A 23070-nucleotide genomic window follows, 5' to 3' on the forward strand; every position below is an offset into this window, starting at 1 on the left:
CTGAGCAGTTTTTAGATGTTGCTACTGACTATGAAGACCTACAGGACTGTTTGAAATGCAAGTCAAACTCAAGGTCCACTGGGCCTGACAGTAATTCAGAGCCATTCCTTTTCATATCTACAGTGAGGCTAAAGGACCAGACAAAAACTGAGGGATGACAGAGTTGAGTTCACGATGAATCATTCATTGCACACACAAAACCAAATCCAATCAACCCTGAGTGTCCCCACAGACACATGGACATAAAACTCATTCTTTACAAGCCTTTTTCCATTTTCACTCCTTTGGGGAATACTGAGAATGAGGCAGTAAGGATGTACAATACCATTTTTCACTGTGGATACTGATTACAAGTGCTTAACTATCTACTGATGGTGGGTTTTAATCTGCACTGCCAACAGTGAAGTGACACACAACAAATACACACATAAAAACCAATCAAGTCCACAGACAACACTTGAGATTTTTCTAAGAGATTCTCCATATCAGAAATCTAGGCTAGTCTTTCCTTCTGCAAACTGTTGCCAAACCATATATATTCATTAAAAATCATTCAGTTTGTTAATTAACTAAACCATTAATGAAATGTCGGTATGTGCATAAACAGGAAAACTGCAGTGTTCCCCACTGAGTTAGACTGTTTTTGTGTAGGATGCATGTGTGTGAGGTAACATTAGCTGACTCTGTGAAACACATACAGGGGGATTAAGTTACCATAATTAACCATAAAGTGACAGTAAAGTCTATATTGGTTTTAAATGTTAACAAAGATGTGGTTAATGCTACAGTGGTGTCTGTCTGCCTCTCCTCATCACTACAGAGTTGTTCTGAACAGTAAAGGCTGGTTCCCAGCTAAGAAGCAGGCTGTAGTGTGGGCACTTGATGCTACTCCGCTACAGACAGCTGTGGTTTGTGGTATTGTTGTTTTAATAGTACTTTATTGTTTCCTTAGAGTCTGCTCAGAGGAAATGTGTCATACATATGCACTAGATTAGCATTTATATAACACTTCTCTTGAGCATGTGGACTACTGGGGGTCATGATGGCACAGCTTTGGGCTACATGTGGACATCAGCAGAAGGATCTGTGTGGAGTCTCACAGAGTCAGAAGGATACCAGAAATTACACCAACTGCACTCTTGTGTACTATTGGATAGAGAAAGTAGTCCTGGAACTGCCCACTACAGGGTTTTCGATGAAAGCCCACGTGACATTATTTGCCAATGCTGCCAGAATTTGCATGGTCATTACACTACAAGGGCAGCTGTATACATGCTTGGCAGTATTGTGGATGTTCAGAATAGCTACTGATCCATTGTGTACACATCTATCGGAGCACCCTTAGTGGACTCCAATCAGCCGAAAATGTAGTATAACAACCACTACCTGTCCATAGGGAATGTAATTAAGGCTTAACGAGGCTATCTGAGCTGCTTGAGAGGAACATATCTGAAGAGTTAGGTCAACGTTGTGTTCTAAACATCCGTAGACTAACTTGTCAGGTTCATCAGTTTTGAACAAATTTCTGCAGAAGCATTCATGATGCTAATCATTCATGAACTTCAAATACAGAAATCATTCCTCCCACACATGTTTGTGCAGAGAGAGGAGGGGTTATGTTATTCACAGACTAGTCTGTTGTCAGTGTGGCAAAGAGAGAGAGGACATAGCTCTACAATGGCTTAACATTTTTCCCATTTAAGAACGTATAGATGATCAATATGTGGTGATCCAATATTAAATCAATATATAGTAAACCATGAAGTGTGTCCCAGTGAATTGCTACACCATTTCTAATGAGTGTACCTTTGATGTGTCCTGTTGTCGGATAGAGCTAGAAGAAATGTGCCTGGTCTTGTACTTAACCCATATTAGAAACCAAATGACCATCTCTGCAGATAAAACAATCCTAGAGTCATTTCAACACCACTGTCACCCACTCAGCCAGTCTGATCCATTCCTCCTATGGTGCCACGCCTGTCAGACTCTGACTTGTTCACGGAGTTTCTGAAAAGAATCTTTTACAGGGAGCAAATCATCAAAGTGCTGCAGCATGCTGAGGGCGATTCAGTGAAGCAAAACTGTTCAATTCATTACTTTTCCTTTCTGTGTAGCAACAGAAGATAAACTGAGGAAGTGACTTGCCTTCTGTACTCACATAAGACTGATTAGCTCAATATCTTCTTAGACAAACACCATTACCTCTGCAAATGTTAGCATCTGGACAGAGCCTCTCCTCCACCAGCGGTCCTGGACACTGGCTCTCTTCTTCTCTAGTGATGGGAAGACCAGAATCCAGGTCCAAACAGGCCCGGAAACGCCTCTGGATTGAGACCATGCTAGTGCCGTGGAGAGGCCCTGCTGCTGAAGAGTTGTGCTGCAGAGAGGAAGAGGGTACACAAGGAGAACAGGGCGTCCACTCTGACCACTCGCTGAGGATGACTGAAAACATAAGGAGAGATGCAGGGCAACACTGTGAAGGACTTCTTCATAAAGGAGATATTTTTATTATTCTTATTCTACTGCTTTCTTACCTTCACACTCTCTCATGTCACACTGCAGAGCTCCATCATGGCAAAGGCTGGAGGACAGAAAAGGAAACAAACAGATAATAATAACAATATGTCTAACTGAGTCAGCGATCCCACACCAAGTAAAAGACAGAGATACAAACAAGTAGTGTATAAAAGCAGAAATAGCAGAGAATGATTAAGATGCACCAGAAAGTCTTATAGATTGTTCATAAAGGACTTGGCACAGTCACCAATATCTATTATGCAAGCGTTGCTGAAAATTTCTCTCCAAAAATAACCAGAAAAACAAATAGTTTTGTGCAACAAAGGACTGACGCAGAATTGATTAGTTTTCTACAGCTATGTTCTAACCAGGTACTGCAGCCGATGGTGATGGTGGTGCCCTGGAGGATGGTGACAGGAGTGGGTGGTTGTCCTGAAACTTGGTGCTGTGGGTGGATGCAGCCACACTCCTCTGGAGGAACACAACTACCGTTCTGCTGCAGCAGGCCCTGGAAGGAAAATACGAAATCAGGGGTGTCAAACTGATTGTAGTTCAGCGGCCACATTCAGCCAAATTTGATCTCAAGTAGGCCGAACCAGGAAAACCACAGCATAATAACCTATAACTCCAGATTTTTCCGAGGTTTTAGTGCAAAAATGTTCACACTGAAGGAATATCTTTTTATAACACATTATGAACAACCTCCAGTTTCTTAAGAGAAATCATTTCAATTTCAACAATATTATGCCTCAGTTTATCATTTATACATTACAACTTACAGATCACAGTGCAAAGGCAAAAAACATTTAGTCACAGATATCTGGAACTGAACGATAGTATTTTACTTTGTGATCAAAACCACCGAAGACAGACAAAAAAAGACAACAAAAACAAGAAACAAAATATTACAAAAATGATACAAAATGATAAAAACAAGAAACAAAATGACAAAAATTAGAAAAACGACACGAAACAAAAGAGGCAAAACATTGACAAAATCTACGGACGACAAAAACATTAGACAAACGACACAAATGAGAGAAAAAGATGCAAAATGACAAAAATGATACACAAAACAACGAATAAAGCAAAACAAAAATGACAAAAATAACACATAAAACACAAGCGAGACAAAAAGAAAAAATAAAATGATTAGACATGATGAAACATGAGACAAACGACAAAAACTAAAAAAAACAACAAAAACAAGACAAACTATTGCAAAAATGAGACACAAAACGATAAAGGAACAATGAGCAATCTAGTATTTTATTTTATGTTCAGAACAACTTGTCATGATCTAGAAATTAATAAATAATTAATAAATTTATAGATTCACTAATTTACAGTCTGCAGTTAATGTCTTCTCTGGAATTTTTTTACACTTTACAAAGTCGTCCTGTGGGCAGGATTGGGCCCTCTGGAGGGCTGGTTTTGGCCCGCGGGCCGCATGTTTGACATCACTGCACTAATTCCATGAAAGAAACACTGACACATTTGGACACTTTTGTTAAAATATTTTTGATATAACAGACAAAAAAACCCATATTATGAGTGCTAAAATTCTCAGAATTCACAGACTCAGAATTTAGGTAATATGAATCAATCACAGAAAAATTGATTAATCATTTAAATACTTAGTGACCCTTTACACTGATGCAATCCATCATTTTTAAGTGAATAATGGTAACTGTCATGTTCTGCTTTTTGTTCCACACTCATCACGAGCACTCCAGCTGCAGGATCATCAGTTTATCAGAGGATTTTCAAATTTTCTAATAAATCAAAACTGGAAGTTCTCAAACTGGGAAAAACAACATTAGAAAATTCATCACAGCTCACATCAAAGTGATGGATTAGCAACAATGCGCACAGCAGATTTCACTTTCCAAATGTGTGTCAGCATAATTTAGCTCTTTTTTTTTTGGTACTTTTTCAGACTAAATGTGTCCGTCGCTAATGTAAATGAATGTAAATGCTCACCAGTGTGGAGTTTGTACCAACTTTAATTACTTTCATCTTTGTGTTCTGATGTGTAATTAACTAAAAAAAAAAACTCAGAATGTGCATTGGGAAGTGTGTGAAACATGCCAATAAAAAACATACCACTACTATCAGCTTGTCTTGCATTCTATGGTAATTTAATTAAACTGTCTGACTTACATTTGTCCTCTATGGCCAGCAATCAAAGCAAAGGTAATGTAATGTTTACTTTTACTGAATCAAGACTTGCGTCATGTTCACTTTCTAAATCCCCAACCCTGAACACTGAAAAAGTTTTAGACTGATAGAATGCTCTAATTAAAGTTCATTGTGTGTATAAAGGTCTGACTCCCATAGATCCTGTATAAATGAAAATGTAGACTGTGGATAATGACAAAAAATGATTAATGAAGCAAGAAATCTATTGAAATTCACCTGCGGGCAGTAACATCCAGGCGTGCACTCCTGGACTCCTTGACACAGATCTCCACGACCCCTCAGGGCACACTGCTTCTCACAGGGGGCGCCACATGTCAAGTACACAAACGGGGCTTCACATGCTACAAACAGGGGGAAACTTTAAGTAAAGATGTTCATGGCTAGCATCAACATGTACTGAATTATGCATATATGTATGCTCAGAAACATCCTGACAAAATTCCAAAACTTAAATGCTATTTGCATTCCTAAAAGACACTGGGTGCTACTTTGGTTCCTTAAGGGCATGAAAAGAAAAATAAAGAGCATTTCCAGGAGACGTATATCAGGGAGTGACCTTACTGTTGCACTGACTGAGCTTGCACGTCCTGCTTTGTGTTTCTACAGGAGTGCACTGTTGCCCCCTGGTGGCAGAGGACAGAGCTACACGGTAGCGTTGCTGCCTCTGAGACTCACAGGAGCACCGAGACCAAACACTCCAAGCTGACATGGGGCAGCCTGGAAAAGAAGATAAATCATCATGGAAGGTTCTCTGGCTGTGTTTAAACAAACACTTGGAGCTATTTACAGTCCACTTCAGCCTGTGACACTTCATTTATACTGGTACTGGTGTGAAAGAGCAGCTGGTCAGAGAATCATTTATCAAGTTATAAACCAAACATTAAGTTATATAAAGCTGTCTTACTAACATAACATATTCAAATGCAGTAAAAGCAGAAACAAAAAATCATTTTTTGATCTGACACCAATTTTTCCAAATATTCAGAAATATCAATCATCGCATTAATTGTTGACAAATGCAGCTGAGGACAGCGGAGACAATATGCCTTATTTACTGATTCACTGAATCTCAAACCAAAGTGAACTTCCTTATTCTCATCTTTAATAAATATATGATTCCATGGCACCATCACTGTTACATCTTCCCTAAATGTAATCCAAGCATTCAGCAGTCCAGACATCTTCTCTAGTTAATGACCAACATAAAAAGATCATTTACTAAGTTTTACATCTTCATCGTTATCAGTAATATTTAACATGGGACAGGAAGGTCCGATCCATGAATAGACTAGACCTGAACCAGGACCAATCTGTAACAGAAGTGAGCACACCCCCTGTGCGATGCCACTGAAATGTCAGTAGACAAAACTCCAGTAATTACATCACTTCTAAGTTAGATTCACACTTGGGCTAAATCTCTAAAAATCTAGGACCTGCTAGGTGAGTTCTTCAACAGAACTATGACAAGATGTAATATCAGGACTTTGTAAATATGTGTGGGCATTTTTAGTTTAGGGCGTTTAGGGCTTTTTACAAACACTCATGATATCATGTTGGGATGTGTCCAATTCACTGCACAGTATTCACTAATAACTAACATCTCAGCTAGGTCCAAAACCTCCCTCATTATCATGATTTCTGAAACAGAAACATTTCCTATCATCTGACAAACCCAACACAAATAGAAACTCCAGAAAGCTGCACAGCACACACTCAGATTTTGGCTGTGGGACTGTCTGGCTTCAGTCTACCTAACCGACCGCTGCCAAAACTACCTTTAGTTGAGATTTATCAGTTTGTACCTGGACAGGGCTGCTTGTAGCATAGCTGGGTCTCCTCAAGGTTCCTCTGAGCCTCGATCTCAGAGGAACACGCTTCATCTCCTCCCTCCTCACACACACACACCCTCCGTCGAGACATAGACCCCGCCCCACAGCTCATGGAGCACAGTGACCATGGCGACCAGGGACAGAGGTCGTCTGTAGACGTAAGATAAGAGGAAGCATGAACAGCATTTTTCTTAATAATACTTCATAATACAGCAATATAAAAACATTAGAACCAGACGAAGTGTGGTGGGTTTTGGAACTATGAATAAATGAATTCATCAAATGTAAATAAATAAAACTGGGACACTGAGACGAGACTAACCAATGCAGGGAGAGGTCCAGCAGGTCTGGGTTTCTCTTTCTGGCCCACTGCAGTCAGAGCCGTTGTTTCGTGGTGGAGGATTGATACAGGCTCGAGTCCGAACATGCGAGCCCTGTCCACAGGTCACTGAGCAGTCAGACCACACGGACCAGGGGGTCCACCCACCATCCACTGGAAACAGGACAAAACATCTGCTCAGTGGATGCAGGTCAAAATCCCAGAACTTTGTTGGTATTCTGCCATATGAGGCCAATTGTATGTACTCTTGGTCATCAAAATAAGAACAGTGACCTACCTCTGCAGTCGATGTCTTGGCAGTAAACTCCTTCTGGGGTGCACGTGCTACGATGCAAAACAGAGTAGAGAGTGTTTGAAATACATGAACCAGTGAAAACCATCAGTCAGATATTCCTCTATTCAGTATTCAGTGTTGTCTCCATCTAGCTCACCATTGTTCACACTCTCCCTGGAGCCAGGTGTCTCCCACACTCAGATCCTGGTTGTCCAGGAGACAGAGAGGTGGACAGGGTCCTGGCTTACAGGGTTTGTGCTGGACTTCCTCAAAGTGGCAGTCTAGTCCTTCAGTTTCTGGGATCAGAGACCTGGACCAAGAACAAGGAAGAACTGTCAGTCCTTTATTCTTAGCTTGAAATCATGCAACACATCACAGCAAATCTAAACTAAATCGACTCAAAAGATTTATGACCACAAAAATGGCCTCAAACAGAGAGAGTCATTACAAACTGTCCAAAGACATATCTGTATAGATTAATGGTCATTCATGTCATTTTAATGCTGAGAACTTTTCTTTTTGGACTTCTGATGAGCTCGTAGGATGTCCAAGAACATGAACACCAGACTGCTGTTCCTGGATTGCAGCTTTAATACAGTCCTCCTCCAGTCACCACTGGCAGCCCAGCTGTCATACCCCAGGTTCAAAACTGAGTAACTGGATATGGGACTTTATTCAAAATCCCAGTCAATCAGGATCCACTGCAGTTCTTCCCCCAAATCAGTGTAAACACAGGCACTGTTCTAAGCTTTATACTGTCCATGCTACTGATCCATGACTGCTCAGTCAGACAGCCTGAATTGGTCTACACACACCTCATACATACCATAAAAAAGATGAACCAAACCTCTACTACCTGTGAACAGACGTGGACCTGCTCACATCCTTTTCCACTGTCCGGTATGGGAGCTGCTCTGTTGTAAAACAGGTCAGACGAGTGCCCAGAGGATAACCAGTCTAACCACCACTGGTAGGTCTACAGCATATAGTGCAGGAAAAGGCCATCAGTATCATCGAAGACGCCACCCATCTTCCTCATGGACTCGTCTCTCCCTCCTCAGGAAAAATGTTGTGCAACATCCAGGCCAGGACCGCATGCTGACCTGAATCTAAACAGCCTTTAGATTCACATCTGGACAGTCACTTGGACAATGCAAAGTGCAAACTTTCCTTTTTCTAACTAATTTATCTGCTGTTTTACTGGAGTGCTCTGGTCAGTATCTCACTGTATGACCCATTTTCAGCCCAGCTCCACCACATGGCTTCCATTCCAGAAATTCCAGATAGGACCGGGAGTTCAAAGTTCTCTTGATGATGTGGAGTCCTTAGAGTTGGGCTGGGTTTTACCTGATTTAAAATGTTTCTTGTGCTTCCTGAGGAAATGTTATCAGTTTTATCCACCTCTAGGCCAAGTTGCAGTCATGTTAAAAGGGTGAGTATTTGCATATTATCTGCCTCCCAGTGGACAGATGAAGCCCAGATCTCTTTTCCAAGATGATTTTATCGTTTCCCCTCTTTCGTTTTGTAGCAACCCTCTTTCTGAAGTCCTTTCCACTCAATATTGTATTTATGAATAAGTAAACATTAGTACAGACTGAACGGATACTGTCTGTTATTCAGCGGAAGCTGTTGTTTTTCAGTGAGTTTCCGCTCCTCACCTGTATCTGGTTCTCTGGCCCTCCCCACAGGAGACACTGCATGGTGACCAGTTGGACCAGGAGCTCCAGACACACGCAGGCTGACAGCTGTGATTGGTGCAGAGGAGCTGTCCATCAGTGCAGCTGCAGTTGTTACAGTCCATCTGATGCCAGCTACCGGCCGCCCAGACCTGCCCCAGTGAGTCCACACAGTCACACTGCCACAGCTGCACACACACCCCGTCCTGCTGCAGCTCACCTGAACGTACACACACACACACACACAAATTATCTGCACTGTGTGGTATGTTGCTGAAGAGACCAGTGTTTTAGTCTCATTAACCTGCAGCAGCAACTTTACAGAAGTAAACTGTATAAAAAATATTTTTTCACACATCTCAATGAAGTCTAGTCAGGCAAGATTTGTTTATTATTTGAAAAAAGACACACCATCTTACAATTTTCAGATTGGGATGAATTAACCCACAATGTTAGCATCATATGCAGGTTTTAACCGTCGTGCTGTCCAAAATCTTTTGTCATCGTATGCTTTTATGTAACGAGGTCTATTTGGCCCTAAATTCCAAAATAAAGGGAAAAAATTGTGGTAACGGGCTGGACTGAAGTAAGACTACAAGTTTAATACAGAATTGATTGACAGTTTATACTATATGCTTTAAATAACAGTCAAACCAGGTGGGGTCATTTTGACCCCAGAGGACAAAAGGTGCAAAGCAACTGAGAGGACATTACGAGGGATTTAAACATGATTCATTATTATGATTCATCTTTTAAAAAGCTGATTTGATAGCAAACTGTTGCATGTTTGCATATCCAGTAGACACAGAGCAATGTTCTCATTTATCTGGAGCTGTGTATTCTGCTACCAAACAAGTTGAAATAGCATATTTATTGTTCTTTTCGTTCATTTTGTCCTACCAAATCCAAATATCTTTAACTAAGTTCACTAACTACTCTCTGTCTGTCTGTCTGTCTGTCTGTCTTCTAATTATTATTATTATTATTATTATTATTATTATTATAACAGTGAACTGCTTTCAGTGGCTGAAAAAATATTAATGAATGCAACAAGCAGAATAATACACACTAAAACATTTTGTTCAAGAGTCAGGTGATAATTCTCTCTGTGGTCATATCTGTAGGTGACATCGGTCATATACAAGCAGCCGTGTGATTGGCTGCTGAAATAAAAATGCTGATTGTATCTATAAGCTGTTCATTTCCATTTTAGTAATGTAGAGACAGAATCCTGAACACCAACACCGCAAAAGCTATAGCAATTAACTACAATCATTCCAGACTATCTGAATGGCTAGAAACTATTAAGAATAAGTGTAAAAATATGCTTTTGCAGCTTGGGTAAACTGACCCTTTAAAGACGCATTTAAAGCTCCCCTTTACAAAGTTAATTCAGGTAACCATGCTATGGTCCCATGAACACAAACACACACACACACAGACTCATTGTGTTGAATACCAACAGATGCAGGAACTTTAAGAAACATTTAGTTCTGCACACATACACACAGATAGAAAGAGAGATATGTTTTAATAAAATGACAGCATCTCTGGTACCTTCAGGGCAGCGACAGCCGGGCTGACATTCGTTGTTGCCCTGGCACTCTATTCCCTGCTGGAGGTCGGAGCAGCGCTGTGGACACTGGTTGGCACATAACACAAACTCCTGCCCCAGCTGGCACCCTTTTTCATCTGACAATACAGAAGCAGAAGGTCAGGAATGTTCCCATGATGCTGCAGGCACTGTCTTCATGAAATGAGCCTCACCAAGAATGCTGACTGCGGACTGTGCTGACTTTTTGAACACAAAGACCTCCCCAAGAAAACAGCCATCTGCTGAATTAATGAGCATTCAGCCATGCACAGCATGAACCAACCCTAAGGTCACAATGCTCTACACAGGAAGTGTGTGTGCACATGTTAGGTCAGTCTTACCACAAGGTTTGGTGTTGCAGGGTTTGACCTGGTTCTTCTCTCCTTCACACTTCTTCCCTCCATTCTTGGGTGGAGGGCTGGAGCAGGAGCGAGTGCGTATGGAGCGTCCACCACCACAGCGCTTATCACAGCGAGACCAGGGACTCCAGCGGGACCAGCCTCCATCCACTGCACCATCCAGACAGACATGCAACCACAACACAGACCACTGAATCCCCAGACAATGACTACAGTTAAAAAAGATGGGAATTTGCCAGTATACAGAAAATAAAAAGACAACAGACTTTAAAAACAGCTACAGTCAATCAATTGATATCAAAGGTTGGATGTAATAAAACCTGATAATAAATAGTCATAAATGTTGAGGTTAAAGTATGTATGCATAGAGATGTTTTACGTTGTTTCTTCACCTTCACTCTCTCACAACAATAAAACATCATGTTTGAGTAAAAACCAAAGCCGGAAAACTCCTATGAAGGCAACAAAGGTGCTCAAAGTATGCTTTAACAGACATCCATTTCCATTTATTGAGCATTTTGAAATGAAATGTCCATCTTGACTCCACATGCTGCTCTATCGTGCTGACCTCTGCAGGGCCGAATGTTACAGAAGCGATGTTCCAGGTTCCCTCCCAAGGATGTCCTTCACACCATGAGCCATTAGTGCCAGGAATGAGAAAGGTTCTGATCCTCTGCTGCTGGCCCACTCCACAGGACCGCGAACAGGAACCCCACACCCCCCCACTCTGTCCACGAACAGTTCCTCCGCGCACAGTCGTCTCCTAAACTATCTCACCTCCAGAAGGAAACATGATAAAGGCATAAAGAAGGTAAATATCTCTGTGGATGTAAAATGTGATCCCTTTGCTTTGATTGCTGGAGTTCAGCTTCTTACACTTGTCATTAGAGTTTACGATACTATTAATGTAGTTATTTGTTTACAGAATTCATTATGACTGTGCAGGTATACAGTAGTAATAAGTAATGAGGGCCCATACTTGAACACTGGGGCAGGTTGCAGGCCTTCTCCTGGTGAGAGCTTCCAGAGCAGGAAAGAGAGATACATTGGCGATGACGGGACTTCATGGCTGGGTTGAGAGCATCAGTGCAGGTCTTAGTGCAGGGACTCCATAATGACCAAGGGGAGAAGCCAGGATCCTCATCTAAAGGAGGATGAGGAGGAAAAAGTATTAAATATGGAAAAAGCATATTAATACAAATTTAATCACTCATCGAGGGAAAACAAGAGAAATAACACCATCAGGTACAAAACAGTTCAGGGACATAAAAGAGCAGAAAATACAGATAACAGGAAAGGAAGTTAGAGAATAACATGAGTTAAAATGTCATTTTAAAAAAGGGTAAGGTTGGTATTTTACCTGGTAAAGTTGGTTCTTCTGTTGGAATAACTACAACGGACAAAAAGCAAAAACAAAAATTCTTTCTTCATTCCACCACCAACATCATTAAAAGGATTTCAGTCATGTTCTGCTTACCTAAACACACCCATTACAGTATCTACTCTGTAAACTCAGCCCCGTACCTGGACAGTCAGGGGCCTGGCAGTAGGTGGTTTCCTGCCGTGGCCCCTGGCAGTTTCTCCCTCCGTGTGCTGGGGCAGGGTTTGTGCAGCCTCTAGAGCGAGTCTTCAGTCCCTAGACCACCACAGGACAGCGAGCAGGGCTCCACAAACTCCAAGCTGACAAACCACCATCGACTGGGCAGTGATCCAAGGAACAGTTCCACCTGCCATGCTCACAGGTACTGCAGAGAACAGAAGGATGAGGGGCTGAGGGGTGGTTCTACTGATAATGATGGAAAGGTGGCAATTCAAAAGTAAGAAACTTCTGGCTTCAGCTTCATAGTATAGCATATATAAAATTTGATAGGAGAGTGGAGTGCTTCATTATGATACTCAATTAGGATCTAAATAATGAACACCTTGTTTCAGCTTTTTTTGACATTTTAGGGATCTACATCTTCCTTCTAACTGTCCAAACATCAGGAGACCATTGGTATGCTGTCAGTATTTGCCAGATTTTCCTACTCACCAAGTGCTGCAGTCATGGACAATGTATCTCCCAGACTGAGCTCCATCCCTTCTGAGATGTTATGAAAGAATAAAGATGAGACTGGAATGACAGAGACACTCTGCAGAGAAGTCAGAAACTCTTCATCCACAAAACACGGACACTCCTGAAACACACAAATTACATGAACTCACAAGTCTTCTAGAAGCTTTGTTTGAGTTTGAAAGTTATACAGATGCATTTTGTGGCACAGCTTGATGACACTAATATTAGGATCCATCACAAGGCAGCAAGGATGTTTCTGTTGTTGAACCTACCAGCACACAGACTCCGTGGTGTTGGTAGGTCTGTGGGGGACAGTGGCAGCCTTCTTCACAGCCATCAGAGTAGCAGCCGTCTCTACCGCTGACCTGAGCACAGCTGAAGGGACAGCCTTCACCTCGTTCACGACTCTCTGTACAGCCTGCCAGGAGGGCAGCCGACATCTGCACAACAACAGTGATAAGGAATAATATACAAAAAACAATCCTCAGACAAGAACTGCTTTTGGAAAGCTAGCATGCGACCTTACAATGAATCTAATGCATAATCTAGCTTACCGAGGCAGACATGGGGTTGCATGTTTTGCTCTGCTGACTGAAGCGCTGCAAGGTGGGGTTGCAGAAGCGAGAGCGTGACTGCTGGCCTCACCACAGCTGACCGAACACACGGACCACTGGGACCAGGCCAGCCACGGGCCTCAGAGTCTGGGATGTGAAGATGAGACGAAACATGACTCCTGCAAATGATTAAACCATAAAAACGCAACGCTGTGGATCAAACTTTCAGAATTACAGTTTTTTCCCACGAAATTAGTTCCATTCATGTCCCTTAAATGGCTTGATTGTAAAGTCTATACTCTGCTCTGGGAAGTCTGGATCCTTGTTTTTAAGACTGTCATCATGACACTGCAGCATGAAGATGGAATACTCAGTCTGCTTATTGTAATCGTGGTGTGTCATCCAGTAAATTAATAACACCATATGGAACATGCTACAAGGTATACATTTGATACACAAATGTTAATTCCCAAATACTGCATGTCTTAGAAACTGTACATTATGGTTTATGCTTTAATCAGTAAGTGTAATATAAAAACATTGATATTTTTTATAGAGACAGGAAAGAACCAGTAGTTTCATCATTCTGAATATGATACATGTTTGTGCATGTGTTGTTCAATTACCAGAGGACTGAAAGCATGTTTCTGTGAACAATAAACTCCTCTCTCAGGTTCCGAAAAAATTGATAGTAAAGGCATTTTCTTTCTAAGCTGTATTTGTATTTTTTAGTCTTAAAACTTGTGTTTTAATTTGGCCTGCCACACATGACCATGACTACCTGTGCACAGCTGTATGTTGCAGTGTTTCTGCTGCTCAGCGACACCCAGGCAGCCTCTACCACACTCTGAGGCTCAGGATTATCACACAGACGTCTCTGAACTTCACTCCTCCACCACAAGGAACTGAGCACTCAGTCCAGGCTCGCCCATTGGTCCAGCACCATCAACGTGGCAACCAGGGAAAGACCGACACCCGCAGAACCCCAGCTTCGCATGAACTGAAATAAAGAGAGACATACAGGGGAAATGAGGAAAAGATGTTTGGGTGTTTTATTTACATTTAAGGATCGATATGTTGTCCAGCTGTTCACATGTGCTGTACCAGTTTTTGCAGTCACTGATTATGTTGTCTCCTGGATTTGCAAACTGCCAATCAGATCCACCAGGCCAAACCCATGATGTATTACTGGACTCCAAACCTTCTGCACAATGAGACAAAAAGACCTATTAATGAGACCAATATCCTCTTAATCCACCACTATTCAGCGAATCTGAATGCATTACAAATTTGCACATAAACAGGAAGTGGACTGAACCAGTAGCAGAGATGTTGTGGTATCTGCAGCGACACTCATCCCTGTCCACACACACTCCGTCCTGCCAACCACCGTGTCGCCTGGACAACCACAGGTCCGGCTGCATCCGGGGAGTCCAAACACTCCGTGTCACCATGGAGATCTGAACAGGAGCGAGGACAGGGCTTCCCACAGGGCCATTCCCCCTGGCCTCCACCACAGTCTTCAGAGCAGAAGGGGGAGTACATGTTGAGAAGAGTTAACAAACACAGTGAAATAATGGGAGTTATGATACACTATATTGCCAAAGTATTCATTCACCCATCCAATAATCACAATCAGGTGTTCCAATCATTCCATGACCACAGGTGCATAAAATCAAGCACAACTGCTTTTACAAACATTTATGAAAGAATGGGTCGCTCTCAAGAGCTCAGTGAATTCCAGCGTGGAACTGTGAAAGGATGCCACCTGTGCAACAAATCCAGTTGTGACATTTCCTCACTCCTAAATATCCCATAGTCAACTGTCAGCTGTATTATAAGAAAGTGAAAGTGTGTGGGAACGACAGCAACTCAGAAAGTGGTCGGCCATGTAAACTGACGGAGCAGGGTCATCTGGCAATCTGATGGACCAGTCTGGGTTTGGCGGTTGCCAGGAGAACGATACTTGTCAGACTGCACTGCGCCAAGTGTAAAAATTGGTGGAGTGGGGATTATGGTGTGGGCTTGTTTTTCAGGAGCTTGGGCTTGGCCCTTAGTTCCACTGAAAGGAACTCTGAATGCTTCAGTATACCAAGACATTTCGGACAATTCCATGCTTCCAACTTTGTGGGAACAGTTTGGAACTGCCCCCTTCCTTCTTCCAACAGACTGTGGACCAGTGCACAAAGCAAGGTCCATGAAGACATGGATCTGAGAGCCAGGCCTTCTGGTCCCAACATCAGTGTGTGACCTCACAGATGCGCTTCTGGATGAATGGTCCAAAAATATCCATAAACAACACTCCTAAACCTGTGGACAGCCTTCCCAGAAGAGTTGAAGATGTTATAGCTGCAAAGGGTTGAACCGACATAATATTGAACCCTGTGGATTAGGAATGGGATGTCACTTGTGTTCATATGCGAGTCAAGGCAGGTGAGCGAATACTTTTGGCAATATAGTGTATGTATACTCATTTGGAGTAATGAAAAAGGTAATGTTGAAACTGTCAGGATTAGAAAAGGTAAAAAACTCCAAACTCTATTATGAAGTACCTTTCCCCAGATGGACAGAGATACAGCTGAGCCTGATAAAATGAATGGAAACCAGAAACTATCATAACTGGAATGAAAAAAATCAAGAAACTGGATTCTGTATTGTGTGTAAATAAATCCAATTTATTCCTGAAACAGATGATTTATGGACATCATCTGACATTTGTGTACCCGTGTGCACAGTCTTGTCCTCCTGCTCCAGAGGAGAATAATGCTGTTGTTAACCAGTAACTCCAGTTATCATCCTGCTGGGACTGGACATGCACAGAAACAGAAGGAGTAGAGGCTCCATTAATCTTCTGTTTCCAGGCACCCTTTTTATTTTAACAGGTTTTATTTTTTTTCCCTCTCCACTGTGCAGCTCTAGGAACAGATGCAGTAATGTTATTGTAACGTCACCCTGCTTCTAGTAAGGCCTCTCTCTCTCTGTCTCTCTAATATTCAACCACCACACAGTTGGGTTAGAACAATAAGAGACATAAAAAACAAAACCCAGACTCTGCAACATTATGTCTGAAAATATCAGGCCTCTCTTTTTCTTTTCCTTCATCATTTCCACAGATTGCATTTCTTCTTTGTATTTCTTCATTTCATCCTCATCTCCAGTAACCTGCCTTATATCTGGAACGTATATGTTTTTCTACATCCATTCACAGTAATTCTTTATTATGCTGACCTGAGCAGACAGTGATGTTGTCGTGGCAACCGTGGCTCTGCCTGCCCTCCCCCAGACAGGGCAAACCACCAAACCTGGTAGGAGGACTGTGCACTCCCTGGTACGAGTGGACGAGCCGGCACACCCATCACACTCCGACCATGATAACCATTGACTCCATGAACCATGAACTACAGGGAGAGATAAGAAAAGACATGAGGAAGAGAAGTACAGTCAGACTACACATAATCTGGAATGGAAGAGAAAAATGAACAGATTTTTTTTTCTTTTTATTTCGAACTTGGATCAAAATGAAAACAATACATACATATATGTATAATTTATACATATACAAAAAAATAAAATAAAATTGTAGCTATGACATCATTTTTTTTGTACTACCAATAATCAATTTCATAACCAGATTTTGTTCGAAAAAGGGTGTAGGAAGAAGTAAAAGAACTTATCTAGTCCCACCCCTTATTCCTTATCAAATGCATCACTAAATTCACCCTGAAACACTGTTCAGGTCATGGCCAGTCACAGATCAAAGAATTGTTGATATATATATATATATATATATATATATATATATATATATATATCAGTCCCTCCAGGAATTCGCGATGTTGCGATCTCGCGAATTCACGCGAAATCAACCAATCTCCACAAATTTTGCGCGGCCTTGCAATTTTGTCCAATCACCGCAACTTTCCCGCAATTTTGGGCGGCCTCCCGTGAGTTCCACCAATCATAGCAGCTCCCAGCGCAAACGTAATGCACATACGTCACCGAATTCACTTCCTTGTTTATGGTTTGAAGATGCAGATATGTGCGATACTAATGTCTCTCATTTACCAACAAAAATTATTGCTGAAGACCGTGATAAACAATTAATTCACTGATGTTCTTCACCAAAGCAGAGCTAAACTTTTTTTACACCCATGCAATACTGTGATGGAATACAAAAAAGAAAAAAAAATCATCAATTGATACACTTAAAAAACACGTAACGGCTGAAATGATCAGACAACAGACCACATAAAGCACCATGATGGAAACTGTTGCATCCAGATTCGTCAAGAGCACTGAAAGAATGAAGGTAAATTAGATTATTTATTCCCCCTAAGAACACGGCGGAGTTATGTGACGATCAGCATGTGTGAATCCTTCCTGTTACCAACATCACTCAAAAATGAAGTTTTCAGGGTCGGTCAGAAATGACACAAGGACCAAGTGATTAGACTTCAGTAGTGATACGGCTTAATGTCTGGATCCACGGATTTAAAGATTTCCCATTGAGGTAGCGGCACAGCGTCTCGTAGCGGCACGGTAACCATGGCAACAGGTGAACGCTACCTCAGCGGTCCGCTGACGATCACATAATTGTGATCCTACAACAAATCTACCACTGTGGATGTATCGGAAATGATACATGGAACAACTGATTAAATTGTGGGGGTGTCTCTGAGTCCCATCAATTCCCGTCGCCGGCTACATATTTAGGCCACGTGATTCGGTATGTACACATGCAGAACACACACCTGTCTTGGTGGAGGACTGCGCTCTCTCAGCGCTGTTCTTGTTAGTTGACGTGACAAGCCGTGAGCGTGTGTGTGAACACGTGTGTGCCAGGATGTGAAATTAACTTTTTAAGCCACTGACAGATATGTCCGAATATGATTCATTCAATAGTAAATTAGCATTTTGTGCCGCAAATCTACCAACCACTTCATGTTAAACCAGTATCTGGCTGCTGCTAATTTCCCACCGTGGTGTGCCAGCTTTTGTGGAAATGGGTTGGAACGCAAAATAATTAATTTCGGAATAAATATTGTTCATTACAGGGTTGAAACATGTTCCATAAACTGGAAAAATGCAGCTTTTTAGCAGTTGTCACTGTCTCCTGCAATTTCATCACAACAAATAAGCTTAAAACATCGCAACTTTTATCGCAATTTTTTAGAAAAGCTGCCACGAATTCAGGCATTTTCAGCCGCAACAATCACGAAAAACGCCTGTGAAATCCTGGAAGGACTGATATATATATATATATATATATATTATATATATATATATATATTTATATATATATCAGTCTATATATTTTTTTTATTAAATATGTTTTAATATATGTTTTAAATATGTTTCTGGCTTAACACTGATTACACATTGCATTATGTGCTAAATAAAAGAGTTGTGTTGACCTGTGAAGAAATTAAAGTGATTCAGCATTGAGACAACCAGGTCAGACCAGGCGTGAACTAACCTTGACGTCACCCGTTGTTTCAACGCCGAGAAAATGAAGCCCGGGTTTTGCTACTTCCTGGTCGCCATTTTGGATTTTTGGAGGCAGTGACGTAAAAGCGTCATCAAACAGGGTGGACCGGAGAGCAACTCGGGCAGGACCAGTCAATGGGACTGTCAATCAAGTATAGCCACGCCCCCTGGCTCCACCAACTTTAACGATTTATTTAAAATTCAGTATTAATTTATTTTAAGATCGGCCACCTGATCTCTCATTTGACCATGAAAACTATCGGGAAAAAATCCTGAGCTGTAGAAAATCAGTCTATCAAATTTTATTTTTTCCAAAAATGAATTGGGCTCTATGGAGCAAAAGCTTTTTGGAGCCAACCCTAGTGGACGGCGTGATATTGCAAGTTTTTGACACTTCCGGGTTGGCTTCAATTTTGGAGCCAGATGCTACGTCCATCTTTATATGCACTCTGTGGGTCAGACAGAGCTGCTTACACTCAAACACACCAACATACTTGAATTTATTGTTAAGTTCCTGAGCTATAAACCTCTTTATGTTAATTTTATTAGTTTTATTTATTTTTAAGCTCATATCTTGAGCGATACATGATGCATCACATATTTTTCAGAACAGTCTAATCTACTTAGCTCTGGGCCCCAAAAACCACAACCTCTGAATCACTGCAATCCAAAGTAAACCCGTCTGCAGAAGGTTGATCTGTATTCAGAATACTGTTATTACTTTGGTAAGAATATGTAGAAATCAGAGTATAGCTGCAGTTGCATTATTTCTTGTGACGTCATATTAATATATCATTGCATTGACAATAATCTGTTTTAATAGTAACATATACAATGATGAGTTAATAAATAATACAGAAAAGAGTGACAGATGTGGACATGGACAGACAGGTGTATGCAGATTGCAACTATGAATAAATTTAACCAGATTTAAAGATCATTTTCTATCACCAGCGGTTCACTGCACAGACCTGCAGTTAGTATTGTTAGAAAGGTTTAAGGTAAAGTTTAATCTGATATGTGCTGCACTCGCTGTAATAAATACTTGGAGGACAATTCAGCCGAGTAGACAGGATGTGAATTTTGATGCGAGGTGCATCCGTCAGGCTCTAAGCTTGAAGTTTCATTGATTGAAGGACTCCTGTCAAACCAAATCCAAACTTTAATTCCACTTTTGCCAGCCCAAAGCTGTGTTAGCAGTAAAAAAACAAAACAGATTTAATGAAAGCCTTCACATACTAACGGTTTTTACCCTCAGTGGTAATATCTCACCTGGACAGAAGGTGATCACAGGGCAGGGCTGTCTCTGGAGCTGAACTCCAATCCCATTGTGTATTTCCTGTTCCCCAGGGCAGGGCTCCCCTCCAGCCCTGGGCTCAGGACAGCCACAGCTCCGATAGCGGGACACCGACTCTGCCCCACAGGTCCTGGAGCAGGGAGTCCATTCTGACCACTCACACCAGCCGCCCGGCACTGGGACAACAGAGGGGTTGAAGAATCTACGTAATGGCCATTCCCAGGTATATTAAGTATTTATATTATTATTGATAGTAACAATAGAAATATTTCCACATCCTGTGATCACCTGGGCAGGGGTCCCTGGTGCAGTTGAGCCTCCCACCCTCACAAGTGCTGAAATACAGAGAACCAGGATGATTCTTTTGATTAGTTCTCTGTAGGGGTCTTACTGTGTGTGCTCCTAGTGGGATGTTATTCTGACCAGTTGTTGCATCCGTCAGGGGACTCTGTGGTCTCTCCTGGTTCAAGTCTTTGTCCAGTGTTCAGGTCCAAGCAGGGACAGTCGTCCCTCTCTACACAGACTGTCCCATTAGCAGACAGAACTCTGGCCTCTGTACAGTAGCATCCTGGCTCACAACGCCATTCACAATGCTGAGGGACATAATCATCAAAATGATTCACTTTAAGCTGTAGAAGAATGGCTTGATGTTGAATTAGCAGTAGTTGAAAAGGAGTCGTGCTCGCTGATACTCACTGCCAGCTCATCACAGGAGCCGTGGGCAGGAGGGCCCACAGCTGCTGAACATGGTGCCTGGGACCTGAGAGCACGGTGCCACTGAAAACACACAAAGTCACATGTTGGAATATCACCGACACGACAAAACTCAGCATGGATAGCAGACATCACATCTACAGCCTCATACCTGGACAGTGGTCAGTGCTGCAGGCTTTGACTTCAGTTCCCAGACCCTCACAGTAGCCCCCCTTCCCCTCTGGACTGGGGCTGTCACACTCTCTCCTCCGGCTCCGCACCCCTCCACCACAGGACTTGGAGCACTCTGTCCAAGAACTCCACTGACTCCAGCCACCATCACCTGAACAGACCCAACACATCAGGATGAAGGAGTGAAACTAAACCAACTATACAGCTAAGAAAGATTTTAGCACATATGTCAGTTTCAACAGTTAAATAAATCCAGTAGCAGTAGAAATGACCCCATGTGAGCTGTAGATGGTACGGCCTTTTATGAGGGGCCGTACAAGACTTAATTCATTCTCGTCCTCTCACACACATATATTTTCTCTCATACTCACATACATTCTCCTGTGACACACATACATTCTCCTTTCACATACACACGTGGACAAAATTGTTGGTACCCCTCAGTTAAAGAAGGAAAAACCCACAATTCTCACTGAAATCACTTGAAACTCACAAAAGTAACAATAAATAAATTTTATTGAAAATTAAATAATCAAAATCAGCCATCACTTTTGAATTGTTGATTAACATAATTATTTAAAAAACAAACTAATGAAATAGGGCTGGACAAAATGATGGTACCCATAACTTAATATTTTGTTGCACAACCTTTTGAGGCAATCACTGCAATTAAACCATTTCTGTATTTGTCAATGAGCGTTCTGCAGCTGTCAACAGGTATTTTGGCCCACTCCTCATGAGCAAACAGCTCCAGTTGTCTCAGGTTTGATGGGTGTCTTCTCCAAATGGCATGTTTCAGCTCCTTCTGTCACAGTTCCGCTCCTCTGTCCTGTCTGTCTGTCTGGTTGTCTCCCATCCTCTCCTCTGCCCTGTCTCTGTCTGGTTGTCTCCCGTCCGCTCCTCTGCCCTGGTTGTCTCCCATCCGCTCCTCTGCCCTGTCTCTTCCCCTACAGCTCGGTGCCTGAGTGGAGTCTAGCTTCTCAGCTGACTCCACTCAGGTAATCAACTACCTGCACGGCTCCCGGACAGCTGACGATCATTCACTAACGACTCACCTCTGCAATAAAGACCGGCTCAGCCTTCCACTCCCTGCCAGAGTATTGAACCTGAAACCATGCAGTTCGGTTTGCTCTCTAGCCCTTTGACATTTTCTGTTTGAGTTCCTGCCTTATTTTAACCTTGTTTTTCTCCTGCCTTCACGCAGCCAGCTGTCCGGGAACCCCACTCCTGCCTGGTCCCCAATCTTGCCTGGAACCCCCACTCCTGCCTGGAACCCCCACTCCTGCCTGGAACCCCTACTCCTGCCTGGATTCCCCACTCCTGCCTGGATTCCCCACTCCTGCCTGGATTCCCCACTCTTGCCTGGACCCCCATTCCTGCCTGGATTCCCCACTCCCGCCTGGACCCCCCGCTCTTGCCTGGACCCCCACTCCTGCCCAGAACCCCCGCTCCTACACCCTGGTTTTCTCCATCCGCCATTATTCATCCCCTCCAATAAATCATTCTCCATCTCCTCAAGTCTTGGATGAGTGGCTCTCTGCTCGGGTCCACCAACTCAGATTCGTGACAGAATACTCTGGCCAAACATGGACCCGGAGAACTCACCGCCAAGGCCGGACCCGCCCACGCCATTCGACATCAGGCAACTTCACCAAACCTTCCGTCTGCTTTCAACCGGTTATCAGAAGATGTGCTCCCAACTCGCCGTCTTAGCCAGTCAGATCTCCCAAGAAGCCCCCGACCCGACCCGGATACTTCAATACAGCCAAACCTTACAGGATGTTGCCGCCACAAAGGCACAATTAAACCACTTTGTCACCCTGCTCAACCAAGTTTGCTCGTCTCCAGCCCAGCCCGAACCATTTTCCCTTCCACCTGTGCCACCAGCCCCGGACCCTGTCGACACCCAGTCCCTAACCCAAGACACGCCCATAGACTTCTTCTCCTCCTGCGAGGAGCACAGCATTTTTTTCAACGTGCTATACGAGTTGTGGGAAAAG

At 42.6% G+C, this 23070-nt stretch overlaps 1 protein-coding gene across 1 annotated transcript in view; it reads right to left on the bottom strand.

The window, feature by feature from the left end:
- sspo (SCO-spondin) overlaps positions 1–23070 on the bottom strand; it is a 163020-nt gene that overhangs the window by 55964 nt on the left and 83986 nt on the right. Inside the window, 41 exon segments of the mRNA XM_051940433.1 lie at positions 2203–2442; positions 2535–2581; positions 2886–3025; positions 4936–5060; positions 5281–5436; positions 6522–6698; positions 6871–7041; positions 7166–7212; positions 7320–7472; positions 8821–9058; positions 10396–10530; positions 10774–10941; positions 11360–11414; positions 11417–11512; positions 11514–11563; positions 11765–11935; positions 12152–12181; positions 12316–12536; positions 12824–12842; positions 12845–12968; positions 13120–13248; positions 13250–13300; positions 13414–13490; positions 13493–13540; positions 14174–14245; positions 14248–14280; positions 14283–14342; positions 14345–14375; positions 14377–14401; positions 14506–14605; positions 14720–14783; positions 14786–14826; positions 14829–14921; positions 16630–16719; positions 16722–16799; positions 20161–20361; positions 20474–20520; positions 20609–20778; positions 20882–20899; positions 20901–20962; positions 21051–21221. Of these exon segments, the coding sequence (XP_051796393.1) occupies positions 2203–2442; positions 2535–2581; positions 2886–3025; positions 4936–5060; positions 5281–5436; positions 6522–6698; positions 6871–7041; positions 7166–7212; positions 7320–7472; positions 8821–9058; positions 10396–10530; positions 10774–10941; positions 11360–11414; positions 11417–11512; positions 11514–11563; positions 11765–11935; positions 12152–12181; positions 12316–12536; positions 12824–12842; positions 12845–12968; positions 13120–13248; positions 13250–13300; positions 13414–13490; positions 13493–13540; positions 14174–14245; positions 14248–14280; positions 14283–14342; positions 14345–14375; positions 14377–14401; positions 14506–14605; positions 14720–14783; positions 14786–14826; positions 14829–14921; positions 16630–16719; positions 16722–16799; positions 20161–20361; positions 20474–20520; positions 20609–20778; positions 20882–20899; positions 20901–20962; positions 21051–21221 (4224 nt within the window).

Source organism: Acanthochromis polyacanthus, chromosome 20 (genome assembly GCF_021347895.1).
Source record: "Acanthochromis polyacanthus isolate Apoly-LR-REF ecotype Palm Island chromosome 20, KAUST_Apoly_ChrSc, whole genome shotgun sequence".
NCBI classification, from domain to species: domain Eukaryota; kingdom Metazoa; phylum Chordata; class Actinopteri; family Pomacentridae; genus Acanthochromis; species Acanthochromis polyacanthus.